Source organism: Mirounga leonina, unplaced genomic scaffold, assembly GCF_011800145.1.
Source record: "Mirounga leonina isolate KUSES-001 unplaced genomic scaffold, KU_Mleo_1.0 Mir_129, whole genome shotgun sequence".
Classification (NCBI taxonomy): domain Eukaryota; kingdom Metazoa; phylum Chordata; class Mammalia; order Carnivora; family Phocidae; genus Mirounga; species Mirounga leonina.
In genome coordinates, this window is record NW_023270323.1 from 41,845,287 (window position 1) to 41,865,988 (window position 20,702).

The following is a 20,702-nucleotide window of genomic DNA, read 5'->3' on the forward strand; positions in this document are numbered from 1 at the left end:
CTTGAGGTTGGCCTGCCTTGCTATATACTTCCCTCTTAGGACCGCTGTTGCTGCATCCTGAAGGTTTTGGACTGTTGTGTTTTCATATTCATTTGTTTCCATGTGGTTTTTTTTTTTAATTTCTTTGTTGATTTCCTGGCTGACTCATTCATTCTTTAGTAGGATGTTCTTTAACCTCTATGTATTTGTGGTGTTTCCACATTTTTTCTTGTGGTTAACTTCAAGTTTCTTTTTGTGGTCAGAAAATATGCATGGTATGATCTCAATCTTTTTGTACTTGTTGAGGCTTGATTTGTGTCCTGGTATGTGATCAGTTCTGGAGAATGTCCATGTGCACTTGAAAAGAATGTGTATTCTGCTATTTTAGGATGGAATGTTCTGACTATATCTGTTAAATCCATCTGTTCCAGTGTGTCATTCAAAGCCATTGTGTCCTTGTTGATTTTCTGTTAAATCTGTCCATTGATGTAAGTGAGGTGTTAATGTCCCCTACTATTACTGTATTATTACCAATTAGTTCCTTTATGTTTGTTACTGTTTTACATATTTGGGTGCTCCCGTGTTGGGTGCATACATATTTATAATTGTTTGATATTCTTGTTGGATTGTCCCCTTTATTATGATGTAGTGCCTTTCTTCATGTCTTGTCAGTCTTTGGTTTAAAGTCTAGTTTTTCTGGTATAAGTATTGCTACTCTGGCTTCCTTTTGATGTCCATTTGCAGGATAAATGGTTCTCCATTACCTCACTTTCAATCTGTAGGTGTCTTGAGGTCTAAAATGAGTCTCTTGTAGGTGGCATATAGATAGGTCTTGTTTTTCTATCCATTCTGACATGCTGTATCTTTTGATTGGTGTGTTTAGTCCATTTACATTCAGAGTAGTTATTGATATATATGTATTTAGTGCCATTTTATTACTTGTTTTGTCATTGTTTCTGGGGATTTTCTCTGATCCTTTCTTGTCTTTGTCACTTTTGGTCTTTCCTTTTCACTCAAAGAGTCCCCTTAAATATTTCTTGCAGGGTAGGTTTCGTGGTTCAGAACCCCTTTAGTTTTTGTTTGTCTGGGAAACTCTTTATCTCTCCTTCTATTCTGACTGATAGTCTTGCTGGATATTCTTGGCTGCAGATTTTTCCTATTCAGCACTTCGAGTGTATCATGCCACTCCCTTGTGGCTTGCCAAGTTTTGGTTGAGAGATCTGCAGCTAGCCTTACGGGTTTTCCCTTGTAAGTTAAGGACTTCTGTTGTCTTGCTGCTTTTAAGACTTTTTCTTTATCTCTATATTTTGCAAATTTAATTACAATATGTATTGGTGTTGACCTGCTTTTTTTGATTTTGTTGGGAGTTCTCTGTGTCTCCTGGATCTGGATGTCTGTTTCCTCACCCAGATTAGGGAAGTTTTCAGTTATGATTTTCACAAATAAATTTTCTGCCCCCTTTTCTCTCTCTTCTTCTGGGCCTCTTACAATACAAATGTGATTACATTTGTTGGAGTCACTGAATTCCCTAAGTCTAGTCTCATATTTTATAATTCTTCTTCCTCTCTGTTCAGCTTCACTCTTTTCCATTATTTTACCTTCTATGTCACTTATTTGTTCCTCTGCTTCTTCCAACCTTGTGTTCATTGCATCAAGCCTGTTTCCAATCCCAGTTATTGTATTTTTCATTTCTGACTGATTCTTTTTTAACTCTTTTATCTCTGCTGTAATGGTTTCCCTGATGTCTTCTGTTCTTTTCTCAAGCCCAGTGGTATCCTTATGATTGTTGCTTTAAATTTTCCATCAAGCATATTATATCTATTTTGCTTAGATCTCTGGCCATGACTTTATCTTGTTCTTTCGTTTGGGATTAATTCCTCTGGCTTGGCATTTTGTCTAAGTCTCTGCCTTCTTCTGTGTATAAGAAAAGTTCATTATGTTTCCTTCTCCTGAGCATAATGGATTTCGGAAGAAGAGGTCAGATAGTGAGTGTCTGGGGCCTGGCGCTTCAGGCGGTGTCTCTGGTGCGTGCTGCACATGCTGCGTGCGCCCTGCTGTTGTGTTTTGGCTGTTCTCTCCTTCAGGCCAGTCCTCTGCAGAGGCTCTCCTTGCATGCAGTGGGTAGTGTTTGGTCCTTGGCCTGAGTGTGGCAAGTTTTAACTAGGGGTATTCTGGTCTGCTGGTTTAAATGAGATCTGATACTAGTTCCGCTAGACCTGAAGCCCTGCAGAACTCTGGTCAGGAGATGTGGCGTGGGCAGGGGTTCCTGCTGGTCCTCTGGGGAAGGGGCCTGCTGTGCTGGGCCTGAGGCAAGCTCCACCAGAGTGCAGGGATGTGGAACTTGGTGTAAGCAGGTTAGGGGGCCAGTGTCGGCGCTGTGCTGTTTACCACAGGTGGCTCTGGGTTTATACTGAGGGGCGCGGGAGAGAAATGGCACCGGCTAGCTCCTTTATCCCCAGAGAGACATCTCCAGTGAACACTGCCTCTCAGCGTGCACTCTAAGGGGAGTGAATACTCCCCCTGTGTGCCCCAGGCACGCTTCAGACCGCTGGTTTCCTTGCTGTCTGCCCCAGGGTTGTTTGCCTGCCTTCTGTTCAGGAGCAGTGTATGGCCCTCAGGGCTCTATCCCAGCCAGGCCCGCTGACCTTTAAAACTCCAGTCTTTATGCTCCACTGGTTGTAAGAACTCATAAAAATCAGCCCTTCTTGTTTTTTCAGCCAGTGGCTTTGGGGAAATGTTCTTGTGCGTTCCCCTGCGTGCTCCTCTCTCTCGCATCTTTCTCCGCGACCATGGCTCCCTTCCTACCGTGGCACTCATGATCCGTTTCTTGGCTAAACCACGTCTCTGTCCTCTTAGCTTCATTGTTGTGGCTTCTTCGCTCCCTTCACTTGTGGAGTTTATCCTGTCAGTCTTTGGGTTGATTTCTGGGGTATTTAGAATGATTTGATAGTTATCTGTTGTTTGAAGGAAGAGACAAGCCTATGGTATTCCTACTCTGCCGCCATCTTAGCTTACCCCTAAATTTTGACTGTTTTGACATCAATGAAAATATATTCCTGACTTTTAAAGAACACTTTTAGTCTATATGGAATAGTTTTTGCCTCTTAAGAATGAGCATTTTTGTATTGCAGAGTTGAATTTTTGTGCCTTTTACTATTTGAGTTACATGTTGTAGAACACTAATCTTTCCATAGAGCAAATAGAATGTCAGTGTCCCTTATAGCCTTAGAAGTTCTCTATGTGTAATTGGCAATTCATTAGCATCTGGGAGGGGGATGCCAGAGCTCCTTGAAATGTGTGGGGTCAGGTTGTCTGTCCCCAGTTATGATTTGGTGGGGCTTGACAACTTTGAATACTTGCTTAAATCTATTCTTCATTTTGCTCATTTTTCATCATATATTAAATGTGTTTTGAAGTCAGTTTCACTTCTTGACTTTCTTCCTTTATATAGTATCTTACAACTTGTGATTTCATTTTTTTTTTTTTTTTAAATTAAGTCTTCTCTGGTTGATGTGTACAGCGTCATTAAATGTGTATATCTGGGTTACTCTTAATACCACACTTGTTTACGAGTGAGAGGGCCAAATTGATGTCGCTATGAAGGATTTGGTATTAAGTATAAAAGTAGATTATTTTAAACTTAACTGTTTTAACACTTTTCATATTTTATACTTAATGTCATTGTTAGAAATATGCTTGCATGTATTATCAACATTAGTTATTTGTCTGAGTATCTGATGGCATCATGGGGCCAGGCACACAATGTCAAGTAGATTTTCTAAGGAATTGACCATATCTGCTAAAGAATTGAGATTAGGAAGCTTGAAGTCTGGCTCAGCCAGGTAGGTTGATAAAGTGTGACCTTTATCAACTGGCTCAGCCAGGTAAGTTGATCCAAGAGTTATTTTAAGGTTAGGAAGTTTCTTGCTTCTAGAGTTCTCTATAGAAAGTAACCTTAAGAAGTTTCCTGCTTCAAGAGGACCTCACTTAAACTATTCTAGATAGTGATAGGTTTTATTTTTAAATAAGAAATTTAATACTGTAACTCAGTATTTCTTCCTACTATTTAAAAGTTTATCATTTATAAGTTATTAATTTTTTATAAGTGATTAATTTTTGGTCTGGCTTTCATCTTAAGGTGGTAAGGCAGTTTTTCTTATGTTGTTTTTTGTCCAGTCCATAAATATTTTGATTCTTGTGCCTTTTTGTTCTCTACTTTGTGAGGAAATCTGATTACTTGATTTAAGAACAATAAATGTTAGGGTAATGAAGTGTTTCCCATCTCACTTTAGTGGGTTAAACACCAGAACTTTGCCAAAGTTTCTTTTTGTCTGAGCCCAGCCTTTGTACTTCGATGACCCTTCTCTCAAATTTCAGACTTGCATGGTTAACTTCCTGATGGGTGTCTCTATCTTGTTGGCCCATGGACACATCAAACGTAGGTTTAAAGATAACTTATTTCTTGTTTTAACCTGAGTTAGTAGCACCACTATTTTCCCAATCACCCGCCCAAAAGCCAGAAATCCTGGTGAGTAATGGCGCAAACACAACATGAGCGTGTCTCGTCCTGTACTGTCCTCCCCTCTGCCTGTGTCGGACCTCTCATCAAACAAGTCACTCTTTCCTTCGAATGTTGACATGAACATAAGCTTTTAAAAGCAGCACAGTCTACTTGTTACCAAGTCCTGCTGAGTTTTGCTTCCTAAATTTCTTAACTCTACCCTTCCTCTCCCCATCTACTATTATTGCCTAATTCAGTCTCCTACAGCTGTTTAATATGTGGATTAAATCCATATAACTTTATGAGGTAGATATTACTATTGCTGTTATTACTATTTTAAAGATGAGAAAATTGAGAAATAGGTAACTTGCTTAGAGTTGTTTTTTGCTTTATCTGCTGTAACTGCCTCTTAACTGGTACTTTAGGCTTCTAGTCTTGGCCTCTATGGACTCATCCTTCTGCAGCTGCCAGAGTGATCTTTTTAGAATGTGTGACTTCAGATGCTAGGCTCTGTTATCCATTATGACATCTTAGGCAGTGTAGTTAATCCTGCAGCCAAAGTTGAATACAATTTTCAAAGAAATTTTAAATAAATTTTATAAATATAAGGTTGTACTTTATTTTGTTAAAGCCCATTCCATCATGTTCCCAAATTCTTTTTTATGTGCTAGCTGTTAAATTAGGTGAAATTTAAAATGTTATACAGTTGACCCTTGAACAATATGGGCTTGAGCTGTGCAAGTCCACTTATACGTGTATTTTTTTCAATAAATGTATTTATAGTACTGTAAATGCATTTTATTTTATGATTTTGTTAATAACATTTCCTTTTTTGTTGTTTTTTTTTTGTTTCAAATTTTTATTTAAATTCTAGTTAGCACATATTGCAATACTGGTTTCAGGAGTAGAATCCAGTGATTTATCACTTACATATAACACCCAGTGCTCATCACAGCAAATGCCCTCTTTAATACCCATCCCCCAGCTAGCCCATCCCCCGCCCACCTCCCTCCATTGACCCTCAGTTTGTTCTCAGTAGCTAAGAATCTCTTATGGTTTGCTTCTCTCTCTCTCTCTCTTTTTTTTTCTTCCCATATGTTCATCTGTTTTGTTTCTTAAATTCCAGATATGAGTGAAATCATATGGTATTTGTCTTTCTCTGACTGACTTGTTTTTGCTTAGCGTAATACGCTCTGGTTCCATTCACATCGTTGCAAATGGCAAGATTTCATTCTTTTTGATGGCTGTGTAATATCCCATTGTATAAATATACCACATCTTCTTTATCCATTCATCAGTCATTGAACATTTGGCCCCTTCCCTATTTGGCTGTTGTTAATAATGCTGCTATAAACATTAAGGTGTATGTGTTCCTTTGAATCTGTATTTTTGTATCCTTTGGTTAAATACTTAGTAGTGCAGTTGCTAGGTGACCGTAGGGTAGCTCTGTTTTTAACTTTTTGAGGAAACTCCATACTGTTTTCCAAAGTGGCTGCACCAGTTTGCATTCCCACCAACAGTGTAAGATGGTTCCCCTTTCTCCACATCCTCACCAACATCTGTTGTTTCCTGGATTGCTAATTTTAGCCATTCTGACAGGTATGAGGTGGCATCTCATTGTGGTTTTGACTTGTATTTTCCTGATGATGAGTGAAGTTGAACATTTTTTCATGTGTCTATTAGCCATCTGGATGTCCTCTTTGGAAAAATGTCTATTCTTGTCTCCTGCCCATTTCTTAACTGGATTATTTGTTTTTTGGGTGTTGATAACATTTCTTATTCTCCAGCTTACAGTATGGTGAGAATACAGCATATAATACATATTGCATACAAAATATTGTTGTTTCATGTTGTTAGGCTTCTGGTCAACAGTAGGCTACCAACTAGTAGTTTTAGGGGGTCAAAAGTTACATGCATATTTATGATTGTATGGTTGTTTAAGGGTCAGCTGTACCTTTGTTATGGGCCCAGCACGCTTCCGCTGCGCAACTCTGCTCACCAGCTGTACCTTTGTTAAAGCCAACTATGTTGAAGAGCAAAGCAAGCACACAATAGGGTTCTTTTTTTTTTTTTTAAGATTTTATTTATTTGACGAGAGAGAGAGGGAGAGCACAAGCAGGCAGAGAGGCAGGCAGAGGGTGAGGGAGAAGCAGGCTCCCCGCCGAGCAGGGAACCTGATGTGGGGCTCAATCCCAGGACCCTGGATTCATGACCTGAGCCGAAGGCAGACGCTTAACGACTGAGCCACCCAGGCGCCCCACACAATAGGGTTCTTAAGTCTGCTTTTAAGGATACTCTCTAAACTTCAATGTTTATTTAAAATAAAGCAATTGTCTTTAATAATTTTATAATACTTTATAGTTTTGGGAGTGATTTTATGTGTATTTTGTTTAATATCCTGAATTATATATTTATATTATGGTAGAGCAAGTTTTTGTAAGTACTTGGTTTATTTAGATGATTTTAGAAAGTACAGAATTAGCCAAATGTCCTGTTTATTTAACTTTTCTCTTTGGTGACTTAAATTTTGATTTGAACAATTTTCTTGCCAGGATCGCTGATGCTGTTAGTCTACTTTTATTGGAGACTCAGTTCCTCTATTGAGGAATCTTTATTATACTAAAAGCATGTAGGTTTATTTCTCTTACACTAAAGTGACTCAGATTATTGCTTTTTTGGTGTTGTATGCTTGTGGATAGTTTTTCAGGCTTTCATTTTGCTGTCACCTGTTATTTCTCGGATATTCTTATAGTAACCTTTTGCCGCAGCATAACATAGTGTGACAAGGGCTCACTTTGCAGTCAGACTGAAGTTACTTAATTGTTCTTGTCTCAGTTTTCTCATTTTCTCTGTAAAGTGAAGATAAAAATAGCTCATTTAATCCTATTGAAATGAAGAACGTACAGTGCCTAGCAAATAAATGCTCAATAATTGCTTACAGAAAATTATGGTTTAGTGGTATTTTCTAAGAAGTTCATGCTACCTTTTTAAGTAGAAATAATGAATATAATTTAATGAAACAAGGTGATTATTGTGTAATGACCTCAGGATCATTTCATCTAACAGGTTTTCAGTAAGAATATGCTATGTATCAACACACACATTTATATTTAGGCTAAACGGCTCTGCTGAGCTTTGACTTTGCAGATTCTTTCACTTTGCTTTTAGGTATGCTTTCCCTTGTTACTAAACATCTTGCCACTCTTGCCCATGGCTCTGCCCCCACCAAAGTTGTTAAGGACCGTAACAGCAATGAAAGCAAGTATGTTCTCAGAGAGGGCCGATGTACTGTTTTTGAGTTAAGGACATAAGATTTAATGCATGGACTCTGACCTTTTGGCTGCAATTCTCACTAACTGTGGTACTATTAGTGGGTTTGTGTTATTTTTGGATGTTGCTTAACATGAAGTTTTCAATTTTTAAATTTCAAGATGGAGATATGCGTGAATTAGAGCGAACAAGACAGTATGTCCATGAAGCTTTCCAAGCAGGGGCTATGACGTGCTTGATTTGTATTGCTTCGGTGAAGAGAAACCAAGCAGTAAGTTCTTCCCTTTATCTATATTAATGCATCTCCCCAAAATATCTTATTTTGCATTTGTCCTATGTAACCATTTATTCTTTTATTTTTGTTCAAAAATGTTTCATTTGAGAATTTTATTTATGAATTGATCTTCATTTTGTAAATCTGTAATTTGAAAAAATTACTTCTAAATGAGCAGCCAGTATTTTTAGCACTGTTAATATAAGTGAAGCAAATTATCTTCAGTTTTAATACACATGTCAATTTGATAAAGCATAGCATCTGCACTTTAGAGATTCCCACAATACTGAAATGTTAAAATACACTATATTTCACTACTTTCAACAGGTTTTAAAAAAGGGAGAGTTCCTGCCTTAAAGGAAGTAGAACCTAGCTGTGATACTCAGCAGTTTATTAGAGAGCTTCTCTTGTGTTTCTTGTGTTGAAGACACTGTGGAAAATGGCTAGGGTCACTGGGGAGAGATGGATTCAGATATAACTCATGTACTTAGAGGTGCTATGGTCTAATGGTGAAGTTATCCATATGTAAATTTAAAAGGGCATTAAAGAAGCAATTAAGGGGAAGTAAGGACTGAATATGGTAGACTCAGTGTTTAGACTCAGATTAACCTGCTATTATAGCAGCATTGCCTAGACAAAATCAGGCCAGATGAATTGAGTTGGTCGTGTGGAGTGAATCAGAAATTTACATTGGATAGGATAGATGTGGATGCATGTGCCTTTGGTGTCTAGAGTCACATCTGGTTGGCTTACTCTGATTTCCGCTGCAGCGGATGAATAATCTCGCTGCATGTGGTTATATTCCCACCTTAAACACTTGCTGTGTGTGTAGATTTATTTTTTTTGTTAACCTTAATGCTTTCTCCTTGGGATTACTCAGCTAGTACATAGGCATCGTGCACAAGCACCGGGGAGTTAATGTCCTTTGGGGCAACTTTCTTCCACATGGAATTAATTGGCGGATGAGTGTCCCAGCCTTCTCTCCGGTAGGAGTTGGGGCCGGGGTAGTCTGAGATGTGTTTTACATGGTTCTTCAGAGGGTCCATAACAGGACTGAACTTTGACCCTTAGCAATAATCAGCTCAACAATATACCATTTATTGGCATTTCCTCTTCCCTACCTTATCCCCTCAATGTTGCATCCCACTTCTTTTCTCAGGCACTGCTTTGGGGGTAACAAACTAAGAAGTTGCCTTCTTTTTTTGAATGCTTCTGCCAGCTTATGCATTGTGCTACATGTGTGATTTTATTGAACAGCTGTAATATGTTGTAATGGAAGGAGAACTGATTTTTGTCATTGAAATGTTGGCAGGTTTTAAAAATTAATTTACTATTATTAAGTTTAAAAAATATATATTTTTTGCTCATTTAATTTTTAGAATTTAGCATTAAGTGCTAGACTAATAGATTTTATATAACAAAAGGGCTATGTACAGATATATGTACATAATATATTTCAGGATTCCTCTGTAGCATTATTTATAATTGGAAATAACCTAAATGTCCAAAAAGAAATTGGATATGTAAATCTACATGATATACAGCTATAAATATCATGTATGAACATATTTAATAATGGCAAGTGCTTATAGTATGTTAAAGAAAAGACTATGAAGTTATATATCAATTAGTACAGCATGACCTTATTTTTAAAAAGTGTGAAATATCTACCAAAACAATTGGAGATCATTCAGAATGTTATTAGTTATTTCTAGCTAGATGACTCTGGGTAATTAATATTTTTATTTAAAATGTTCTAAACTTAAATAAATTTTTATGAAGAACATTTCTTCTGTTAGACCGGAAGGAAAAATTTTTTTCTTTAGTCCTTAGGTAGCTCTTCAAAATAATTTAGTGTGATGCTCACTTTAAAGTATTAGTCATTGGATACATGTTAATTTCTGATACCTTTGTCTTAGGTTTGGAGCTGTTCAGGATGTTTCTGTATATTTCACATGCCCTGTATCCAGAAGTGGGCTAAAGATAGCCAGTTTCTGGTATCTTCTCCTTTGACGGATGACGATTTTGGAAAGAGAGATTATCCTTGGCCATGGTAACTTTCTGCTAATTTAGTTGGAATAGTAAGTTGTAAAATAAATGAAAATTGTAGGTCCTAAGTTGCCGTATTGGCAGTTTCAGTATCCATTTTGGGCCTTCAGTTAGTTTGGTTTGTGGAGTTATAGTACTTTGGTAATGGCTTCTGTTTTTTTCCGGTTTGTATAACTACTTGTTACTTTCAAAATCCAATAAATCATTCAGACTTTACTTTTTCTTCTGCAAAACACCTCCTTAATTATCTTTTTTAAAGAACTTCCATTTCTTTAAAATTCTGTATGACTAGAATCCTTCATAATTCTGGTACTTCTCTTCTGGAGTTACTGTTAGTGTACATTAGTATCACATTGTACAAGACTGCCATCTAATGTATTTTGATCATAGGCTTCCTGATTTTATCTTTGAAATCTCTCAAACTGCAGGTATATATTATTCAGTCTTACCACTTTTTCCACATTAATTTCATTAGTATGGCTTATTATCGATGAATATTTGATTATGAACTTGTTATATTTCTAGAAAGAGTTGGGGAGTAGAAAATTTTTATCTCTGCTAAATAAAGATAATAAAAAATTTATCCATACTGGCAGCTCGGAGGGTAGATTTACTGTCAAGGTAATGAAGCATAAACTTCAGGGGTTCTGGGCGCCTGGGTGGCTCAGTTGGTTAAGTGTCTGCCTTCGGCTCAGGTCATGACCCCAGGGTCCTGGGATCAAGCTCCGCATCAGGCTCCCTGCTTGGCGGGAAGCCTGCTTCTCCCTCTCCCACTCCCCCCTGCTTGTGTTCCCTCTCTCGCTGTTTCTCTCTGTCACATAAATAAATAAAATCTTAAAACAAAACAAAAACTTGAGGGGTTCTGTGTTCATATAAATATTCACTTTTGTAACTAATTTTAGATTCTTAACAGAGGCCCCTAAATTGTATAAGATTCAGACCTCAGAAAACCTGGATCCATATCAGACCTCCCCTTATTACCACAAATACTGATACATTTGTAAAATTTTGGTGGTGTAGTGGTTTTTTTTAAAGTAGGCTGAACTGACTGAGCCACTTAGGCGCCCCTGTGGTAGTGTAGTTTTTCAAAAACATTTTAGACATACTAGTTGGAAAAATAATTCTCAGCATTCTGCGAGGGTTTTTATTCCCATGTTAATGGGATATTGAAATTGATGAAATGATATGTTCAGGCTTCTCTTACTCTTAAGTAGTGAAGCCAGGATTTGAAACCTAGGATTTCTAACTTCTAAATTCAGTGCTTTTCTATTCTTCTGAGTTGTCTCTTATAATACTATTTTTAGAGATATTATTTGTTTTGTTTGCATTGAATATTAGCTTCTCTGAAACAGTTTAAAATTTCAGAGTCTATATTTGTTTTGCTACTGTATATTTATTTGTGGGAGGATGTCAGTGTTCAATAGGTACAAAATTAAACTAGATATTCAGACTTAATTTTAGAGATCTAAACCTTATGCATACTTTTTATCACCCTTGCTCATCTCATTCTATTTTAAGTGGTCATTTTGCCACAGTGCTGGGAAGTACCAGTTAAAAGGGGAATGAACTTCTACTCTTGACTTAAATCTGAGGAACAAAAAATTGAATCAGCTGTGTAGTAGTAACTTTTGCATTCTTTTTTTTTTTTTTTTTAAAGATTTTATTTATTTGACAGAGAGAGACACAGTGAGAGGGAACACAAGAAGGGGAGTGGGAGAGGGAGAAGCAGGCTTCCCGCTGAGCAGGGAGCCCGATGCGGGGCTTGATCCCAGGACCCTGGGAGTATGACCTGAGCCGAAGGCAGACGCTTAACAACTGAGCCACCCAGGTGCCCTGTAACTTTTGCATTCTATATTTTATTTTTTTAAGAAAATCAGTGACTGTTTTGGATTTGTTTAATTCTCATCAGGATGGAGCTAGAACTTGATACGAATATTAGTAGTTTTAAATTAGTTGTTTTGTGGAATTCAAACATGTAAAATGTTTAAATGTTTCTACTAAGATATTGCTTGCTTATATATAAGACATTGACATAATTACATTTCATTATTGCATGCCATTATTTTAAATAAAACACATGCATTTGCATATAATGCCGTTACCTCTCCCAATCTCCTAGAACAATTTAGCCTCACTGTTGATGGGCACTATTAGGGTGTTGTGAGTTACTTTTTAGACCTCAGTATCTAGGCTAATTTAAAGTACACATCCCCCTCCACGTTAGTTTAGAGGAATGTAGACATTTTTCTCTTAGAGCTCTTCCAACAAAGTATTAGTTATTTATTCTAGATGAGACATGGTATTTTGTCTTTGATTTTTGATTACAAAAACAAGTATCTTTGGTTATTCTGAATATTTATGTGGCATTTATTTGGAAACAGAACATGGTCTCAGGGGCGCCTGGGTGACTCAGTCAGCAGGGAGTCTGCTTCTCCCTCTGCCCCTCCCCCACTCATGTTCTCTCTCACTCTCTCTGTCTCTCAAATAAATAAATAAAATCTTAAAAAAAAAAGGACATGGTCGCAGGACAATGAAAATATAAATGATACAAAAGAAAGTGATGACGTGAGACTTTTTCCAGTATAGTATACTAACTATACTCATTTGTCTGGGGAATAGTAAGGGTTAGAATATCTTTTTAGAATGAAGCAATCTATGATCTACAAGTGAATTTGATAGGGGTGAAGGTTGACACTGTTTTATTTTAACCGTGCTAGCTAAAAATCTTTCTGCTGTAGCAGAGAAAATGGAACAATATTTGAACTTTTCTTTGATTTAAGCACATTTGTTATGTATCTATTTTGTATTAGATATTGAGAAATTATTTATTTTCCCCCTCAATTCTAAATTGTAGACATGTCTCTTGCTGCTGTATTGCCTACCTATAATCTGGTTTCTGTCTTCTGTTTGCTGTTGCTAATATATTTTACTTATTTGCAGGTCACCCAACCAAACTTTTAAAACATTGAGCTTTATAAAAATTGGAATGAGTACCTCAAGAATAAAGTTCATCTGCTTAGTAGAAAGCTAATATTGCTTTCTTTTTGTAGCTTCATTCTAACTTTGCTTAATACAGTAGCAACTAGCCACATGTGGTTATTTAAATTTTGGAAAATTGTAATAAATTCTGTTTCTTCCTCAGTTGTATGTATTAGCCACATTTTAAGTGCTCACTGGTCATATGTGGCTAATGGCTACTGATCTGGACATGGTAGGTATAGAACGGTTCCTTCATCTCAAATTATATTGGTTCTAGATGGTTGAAATTGATTTTTGTGAAATCTTGTTTCTTATTAGCATAAAGGTGGAGCAGAGGGCGCATTAATATAGAACTGAGTGTACTCTACTCCTAAGTATGTTTATATTCCTGTTTCTCTTGTCACTTTTAAAAATGAAATTAATTTCAGTAATTTCATTCTTTTTTGTAGTCCAAAATGTAGGTTTGAATACAAACGATCTGACACACCTAGTAGGTACTATTGCTATTGTGGAAAAGTAGAAGATCCACCTCTAGATCCATGGCTTGTACCTCATTCATGTGGCCAAGTATGTGAGAGAGAATTTAAACCTCCTTGTGGCCATAAGTGTTTACTCCTCTGTCATCCAGGTGAGTTAAATATTACATTTCTAATTATTTGTGGGTGGTTATTTCTTATGTTGAGGCAGAAAAAAAACTGTCAAAGTTTAATTCAGAACTTAAGTTCACATAAGAAGATATTAGAAGGGAATGTCTTTTAAAGTATCAGTAAAGAAAGCTTTACAGATTACTGATAGGTGTGGAATTGAAAGTTTTAAATTTTGATTGGTGATTTTTTTTCCCTTTCATTGGATTCTAGGTCCCTGCCCTCCTTGTCCAAAGATGGTCACAACTACTTGTTACTGTAAAAAAGCAAAGCCTGTACCTCGTAGGTGCAGTGCTAAGGAATGGGCCTGTCAGCTGCCGTGTGGGCGGAAGTTGCTTTGTGGACAACATAAATGTGAAAATCCTTGTCATGCAGGTACAAATGTCATACCTGTTAGGTGTTCTGACTTTTTAAGTAAAAAAGCAGTCTTTATTGGCTTTGTAATGTTTCTTTGCTAATTTATCATTGCGATTTTAGGAAATTGTCTGCCCTGTCCAAGAGTTAGTAGACAAAAGTGTGTCTGTGGGAAACAAGTAGCTGAAAGGAGCTGTGCGAGTCCACTGTGGCGCTGTGACCAAGTGAGTGTATATGCATTTGGAGGGGTGGGTGTTAAAGAATACAGAAAACATAAACAATTTGAAATGCTAAGGAGGTTTAGCTGGATAAAAGAAGAGGAAGAGCAAAGCAAATGAATTATATTCATGTTTTAGGAAACTATTTTCCAATTTAATGTAATTTTAATTATTGGAGGAAATTTTTTCTTTTCAAATTAATAGCTGTTTGTTGAATTTTGGATTCAGTACATATGTACTCTGCTTCTTGCTATCTCTCCTTCCTTGTCTTTCCCTTCTCTTCAACTAACACCACTCTGTTCTTGAGTTAATCCAGTTGAGGAAGTAGGATTTTGTAGATTGTCCTAGAATTAACATGGTTTTAGTATCATTTGGAAATCTTTGGTAGATGGCCATATGAAGCTATATGTACTTTTTTCCCTTTATTTTAAAGGTACATTTTTATTTTTGGTACATAGGAAATGTATGTGTGTATGTTTATATGTATATGTTTGTGTATATGTTTATGTTTATATATGTGATACCTATATAAAATATAAAGCATAATATGAAGAACATAAAGAAGTTGCTTATGATTGAAAAATGGAGTAGGTCATGCACAAAGTCTTATTGTTAACTTTTAAGTCTTATGTGCTTATTGCATTTTATTTTAGGTATGTGGAAAAACCCTGCCATGTGGTAATCATACATGTGAGCAAGTTTGCCATGTTGGTGCTTGTGGAGAATGTCCTCGATCTGGGAAAAGGTTCTGTCCATGTCAGAAGTCAAGTAAGGCTTTTTTTTTAAACCTTTAATGGAATATGATTATTTCTCATGTTCACTTAGAGTACATTCCTAATTAAATTAGATTTCTGTGGGAGTTCATAATGTAATTTCAGTAAAAATACCAATTTGATATTAGATTTTTTTTTTACATTTGCTGAAAGGACAATATAGTTTAATGGGTTAAGAACTCAGACTTTGGAGTCAGGCACATGCTGGTTCAGATTCCACCTTCATGAACTATAGTTTTCTCAAGTAAAATGCAGTAATAATATTTTCTTTATAAGATAAAGAGAATGAAATGAGTGAGAATTAAATGATAAAATCGCATAAAGTATTTGGTGCAGTGTCTGGCAATAAAGGAAACCTTATAATCATAGACTGTCGTCATTGTGTTGTGTATTAGGTTATGGGTGAATTTAATTTGGCTGCTTTGAAATAAGGCACAGAACGTTGCAGGTTGAGTGTACTTCTTTAACTCTGCACCAGTACCAGCACGCATATTTATAAGATTATTGCCAACACTTGTCTTAATATGTGTATGTTAAAGGTCAGTTTCAGAATGTTCTCAAGTCGACATCTTTTTTTTTTCTAATCCTGTGAGGTTGTTAAGAGCAAATTTTCTTTTTATAATTCTGTTTATTGTAGAAGTCTTCATAGAGGTTTATATGGTCTTACTCTTTTATTTAGATAAGTATTTCTGAAGTAGTTAGCTCATAAACATATGTGTCTTCAGGATGGTAACTTGTTATGTGTCAAATTCTTTTTAAAAAACAAACCTTTTTATTAGTGATTATTTTCATTAAATTTAGCTCTTTCCAATAACTATGTAGATGCATAAATTCATAGTCTGAAAGGGCTGTCATTCTTTAGGGAGCCAAAAGAACATGGCGTGCTGTTAGTGCTTTATAATAATATATCTTATTAACTTTGACTTTTTGTCTGCTTTTAGAGTTTTCTTTGCCGTGTACAGAAGATGTACCAACTTGTGGAGATAGTTGTGACAAAGTACTTGAATGTGGAATCCATAGATGTTCACAGCGTTGTCACCGAGGTCCTTGTGAAACATGCAGACAAGTTAGTTATGGCCTGTAATAATTAATTTTAAAAACCACCTGTCATAGTATGTCAGATGGGATTATGCTATAATTGTTTTCTGTTACTTTCTTTTTTTTTTTAAAGATTTTATTTATTTATTTGACAGAGAGATAGTGAAAAAGAGAACACAAGCAGGAGGAGTGAGAGGGAGAAGCAGGCTTCCCGCTGAGCAGGGAGCCTGATGTGGGGCTCGATCCCAGGACCCTGGGATCATGACCTGAGCCGAAGGCAGATGCTTAACGACTGAGCGAGCCAGGCGCCTGTTTTCCATTACTTTCATAAACATCTATGTGATGATCTGTATGAGCTTAGTGACCTAATATTTATGGTAGAGAAGCAGGAGAGTATGCCAACAGTCAAATCTAAAAATTACCCTTTGTTTGATTTTGCTTGGTAAAAGTTTAAACATTGTCATTTTTATAATCTAGCATGGGGTTGTTTGTTTTCAGAAGATATTCAAAGCAATGATAAGTTGGCTTAGTGGTGATAGAAAGAAATAAATGCCTGGAAGTGAGATGTTAAATAACGTTATATATGTCATTTTGGTTTTGACCATACTACTAAATAATCCAATTCTTTTGTTTTACTGAAACAAGATGTGCAGATGTTATGGTGTAACTAGATGTTATTTTAATGTGTGCAGTTGTTTTACTATTGAATATCCAATTTTTACTAAATTTAATAGTGGGAGTTCTATGAAGTCTTTGTTGGAACAAAATAAGATACAAACAAATGTCTTAGGAAATTCAGCTTTATTTTTGGGAAAGTCCTTTATATGAAAGACTTTTAAAACTTTCCTTCTTCATTCTTTACTAATTAATAGAGATTGCAATGTGGGAAAAAAATGTCAACAAAAGTTAGTTTTAATAACATTCATTTGATTCTTCCAGGAAGTGGAAAAGCATTGTCGCTGTGGAAAGCATACAAAACGAATGCCATGTCATAAGCCTTATCTGTGTGAGACTAAGTGTGTTAAGATGCGGGACTGTCAGAAGCATCAGTGTAGGAGAAAGGTATGTGTAGTAAACCTGGGAAACAGATTCAAAAATTGTCTTGAATTTGTACTTTTTGAACCTGTGATAAGTGCCATCATGATTTGTTCTTCAGATGTTAAAGCATGTTCTTTGCTTTCCATATGAAATAGTAATAAATATTCTAGATTAATCTTAATTGTTTATATTAGTGGGAAATCTTACCAAGGTTTTTAAATGACAGGGTCTCTTTTTGGTCCTGGGCATAAACCTTTTAACTTGGTTCTTGGGCTGTTTTCTGTTGCCTGGATTTTAAAACATTATAGTAGTGTTAGAGTGATAGTTCATTTGGTGGTAGAGGCTTAACTTCTAGTGTTCAAATCGTATTTATAGACACTTGGTTCCATTTAAGATGGACTGGAGTATTTTATTGAGTCTGTAGATTTGTAGTTTTTTTGAGTTCCATTTATCATTATGAATTATTCCTCTATTTCTGGTAAGGTTTCCTTGTTCTTAAATCTACTGAAATATAGTGATACTGTTTTGTTTAATGTTAATACAGATATCTTTTTCTATTCTTTTAACTTATATTTAAAGTAGATTTCTTATAGACCACATTTAGATATTATTTCATAATATCTTCCACTTTAAATGTTGACAATCTTTGTCATTTAATTTGGGTGTAAATCATTTACATTTAATGTGACCTTTAAGATGGTAGGATTTAAATCTGTCATTTTGCTATTTATTTTCTATTTGCCCATCTGTTGTTTGTTCCTTTTCCCTCTTTTGTGTTTTCTGTTTGATCAAGTATTGTTTTTCAATGATTCATTTTAACTCCTTTATTGGATTCTCACACATTTTATATCCATGTATTTTATAAACCCCAAATACATTGTTTTTACTTTTGCTTTAAATAGACAGATATCTTTTAAAGAGTTTGAAAAAAATAAGAAAAGTAGTCATATATTTATCATCAAATTCACTGTTTTTGGTGCTTTTCATCCCTTTACATAGATTTGGGTTTCTATTTTCATTTTCTTTCTGTTGGAAGGACTTCTTTTAATATTTTTTGTAATGCGGGTCATGATGTCTTTCAACTTTAATGACTTCAGCCATTGTGAAAAATATTTCTACAGTAGAGTTCTAGTTTGACAACATTTCCCCCATACTTTAAAGATGTTGCTCCATTATTTTTTAGCTTGCATTTTTTTCCCCAAAAAAGTGTATGCTGTGATTGTTATCTTTGTTCCTCTGTACTGTATGTAATGCCTCTTTTTTCTTTGGCTATTTTTTTTTTTCCTTTGGCTATTTTTAGAGATTTTTCCCTATAACTCTTGGTTTTCAGTAGTTTATTTGTGGTGTTCCTGTGTATAGCTTTCTTCTTGTTTCTTTAGCTTAGTTTTTGTTGAGCTTCTCTGGATCTGTTTATAGTTTTCATCAAATTTGTGAAATTTTCATTCTTTGTTTCTTCAGATATTTTTCACCCATGCATCACCTTCTGAGACTCCAATTATGTGTATGTTATGTTGCTTGAAGTCCCACAGCTCACTGATGCTCCATTTATTATTTAGTCCTTTTAATTTCTGTGTTTTATTTTAGTCTGTGTAGCTTTGTCTTCAGGTCACTGATTTTCTTCTACATTGTCTAATTTGATGTTTATCCCTTCCTGTGTTTTTTTATCTCAGACGTAGTACTTTTTTATTTCTGGGAATTGGAGTTGAGTCTTTTTTATATCTCCCGTGTCTGTCCTTAGCAGGCTCATGCTTTCTTCTATCTTCTTGAATATGTGGGTGGACTCTACTTTTATAATGTCCATTTTAATGTTTTTGCCTACTGATTCTGTCCTCTATCATTTTTGGGTCTATTGCTATTGATTGATTTTTCTTCTCCTTTTGGATGATATTTTCCTGATTGGTAATTTTTTATTAGTTTCCAGACATTGTGAACTTTACATTTTTGGATGCTGGAGATTTGTTTTGTTTTGTATTTCTTCCTTTTTTTTTTTTAAGATTTTATTCATTTATTTGACAGAGAGAGAGACAGCGAGAGAGGGAACACAGCAGGGGGAGTGGGATAGGGAGAAGCAGGCTTCCCGCTGAGCAGGGAGCCTGATGCGGGGCTCGATCCCAGGACTCTGGGATCATGACCCGAGCCAAAGGCAGACACTTAATGACTGAGCCACCCAGGCGCCCCTTGTTTTGTATTTCTTTAAATATTTTTAAGCTTCATTCTGGGTTGAAGTCAAGTTATTTAGAGATCATTTGGTTCTTTTGAGGCTTGATTTTGTTAGGTGGGATGAGGCCACCCTTTTATCTAGGGCTAATTTGGTGTCATTACTGAGGTAATAATTCTTCTAAGTACTCTACTTAATGCCTGTATATTAGGAGGTTCTTCCAGTCTGTCCATAGGGAACACAAACTATTCCTAGCCTTGAATAATTTCTGGAAATGGTTGTGCCTTCTCCTTCCAGTGGTTCTTTCTCAGGTTTGGGTAGTTTCCTATGTAAAGACCAGTACTCAGCCGAGGACTCAAGGGGTCCTTTCTTGAGTTCTCCAGAACTTTCTCTGTACTGCTACCACTTCTCCACAAATTCTAGCCACACTGACCTGTCTGAACTATGAATTTTTCTGCTCAGCTTGGTGAGACCATCAGACTCTGCTTGTGGTCTTCTTTCCTGGAAACCTCCAGGTCTAAGCAAGTACTATCATAGAACTCACCTTGTTTATTTCTCTTAGAGATTGTTGTCCTGTGCTGCCTGATTGTCTAATGTCTAAAAACTGTTGCTTCGTATATTTTGCCTAATATTCTGGTTGTTTAAAAGCGAAGAGTAAATCTGATCATTATTACTCCATCTGGTCAAAACCAGAAATATGTCGAAAGGCATGGACCACATAACTTTCTTTTTTTCTTTTCTCCCATTGTTACTGGCAGAGTGATAGGCACATAGTACTACTTGGTAAATATTTGCCTAATTGAATGAACTATTTTGACTTTTAGTTGCTTTTCAGTAGTGTGTATTCTGTTTTGAGCCATTTTTATACACTGAAACTTGTTCTTAAGCTGGTTACAACTCTAAGTTTCTTTAAGACAGTTGTAGTCTGTATTTTTTCCCCAAAGTTTGGATGTATGAGAAGTCAAGGAAGGAGTTAGGATGGCAAGATGGGCTTTAAGCAGTGCTGTGTGTTCATGAATGAAATTGGGGGAGGTCTGCACAAATGGATTGGAAGACAGGGAGGTGAGAAAATAAAGTTAGAAGCAATTAGTCTTTCTCTATTTCTCTCTTTTAGTTAGTCTTTGATGCCATGGTTTGAAAATAACTGCCAAACTAATCTACACATTGAACCATACATGGATTTATTTTCATTAAATAATTTAAAAGATAGACTTAATTGTTTGCCTGAATTGACTGTGAGATTTGACCAAATCCATTCCTTTTGTTAATATTGGCCATTTCTGCATAGATAAGTAGGGATGAAATTATCTAATGGGACTGTTTTAAGTTACAGAATCATTAAAGGGCAAGGAAATTTAGCTTGATTTCATTAAATTAGGTCATGGTCTATTTAAATTTGTAAGTTCTTAATACAGTCTGTCTATTTA

At 36.0% G+C, this 20,702-nt stretch overlaps 1 protein-coding gene across 5 annotated transcripts in view; it reads left to right on the plus strand.

Moving 5' to 3' along the window:
* Window positions 1–20,702, plus strand: part of NFXL1 (nuclear transcription factor, X-box binding like 1) — a 77,866-nt gene that overhangs the window by 6,626 nt on the left and 50,538 nt on the right. For all 5 annotated transcript variants that reach the window (XM_035005032.1, XM_035005031.1, XM_035005033.1 and 2 more), the window contains exons 4-11: window positions 7,912–8,021; window positions 9,944–10,077; window positions 13,502–13,680; window positions 13,910–14,071; window positions 14,174–14,274; window positions 14,922–15,036; window positions 15,983–16,107; window positions 17,019–17,141. In XM_035005032.1, the coding sequence (XP_034860923.1) occupies window positions 7,912–8,021; window positions 9,944–10,077; window positions 13,502–13,680; window positions 13,910–14,071; window positions 14,174–14,274; window positions 14,922–15,036; window positions 15,983–16,107; window positions 17,019–17,141 (1,049 nt within the window). The remainder of the gene's footprint in view (window positions 1–7,911; window positions 8,022–9,943; window positions 10,078–13,501; window positions 13,681–13,909; window positions 14,072–14,173; window positions 14,275–14,921; window positions 15,037–15,982; window positions 16,108–17,018; window positions 17,142–20,702) is intronic.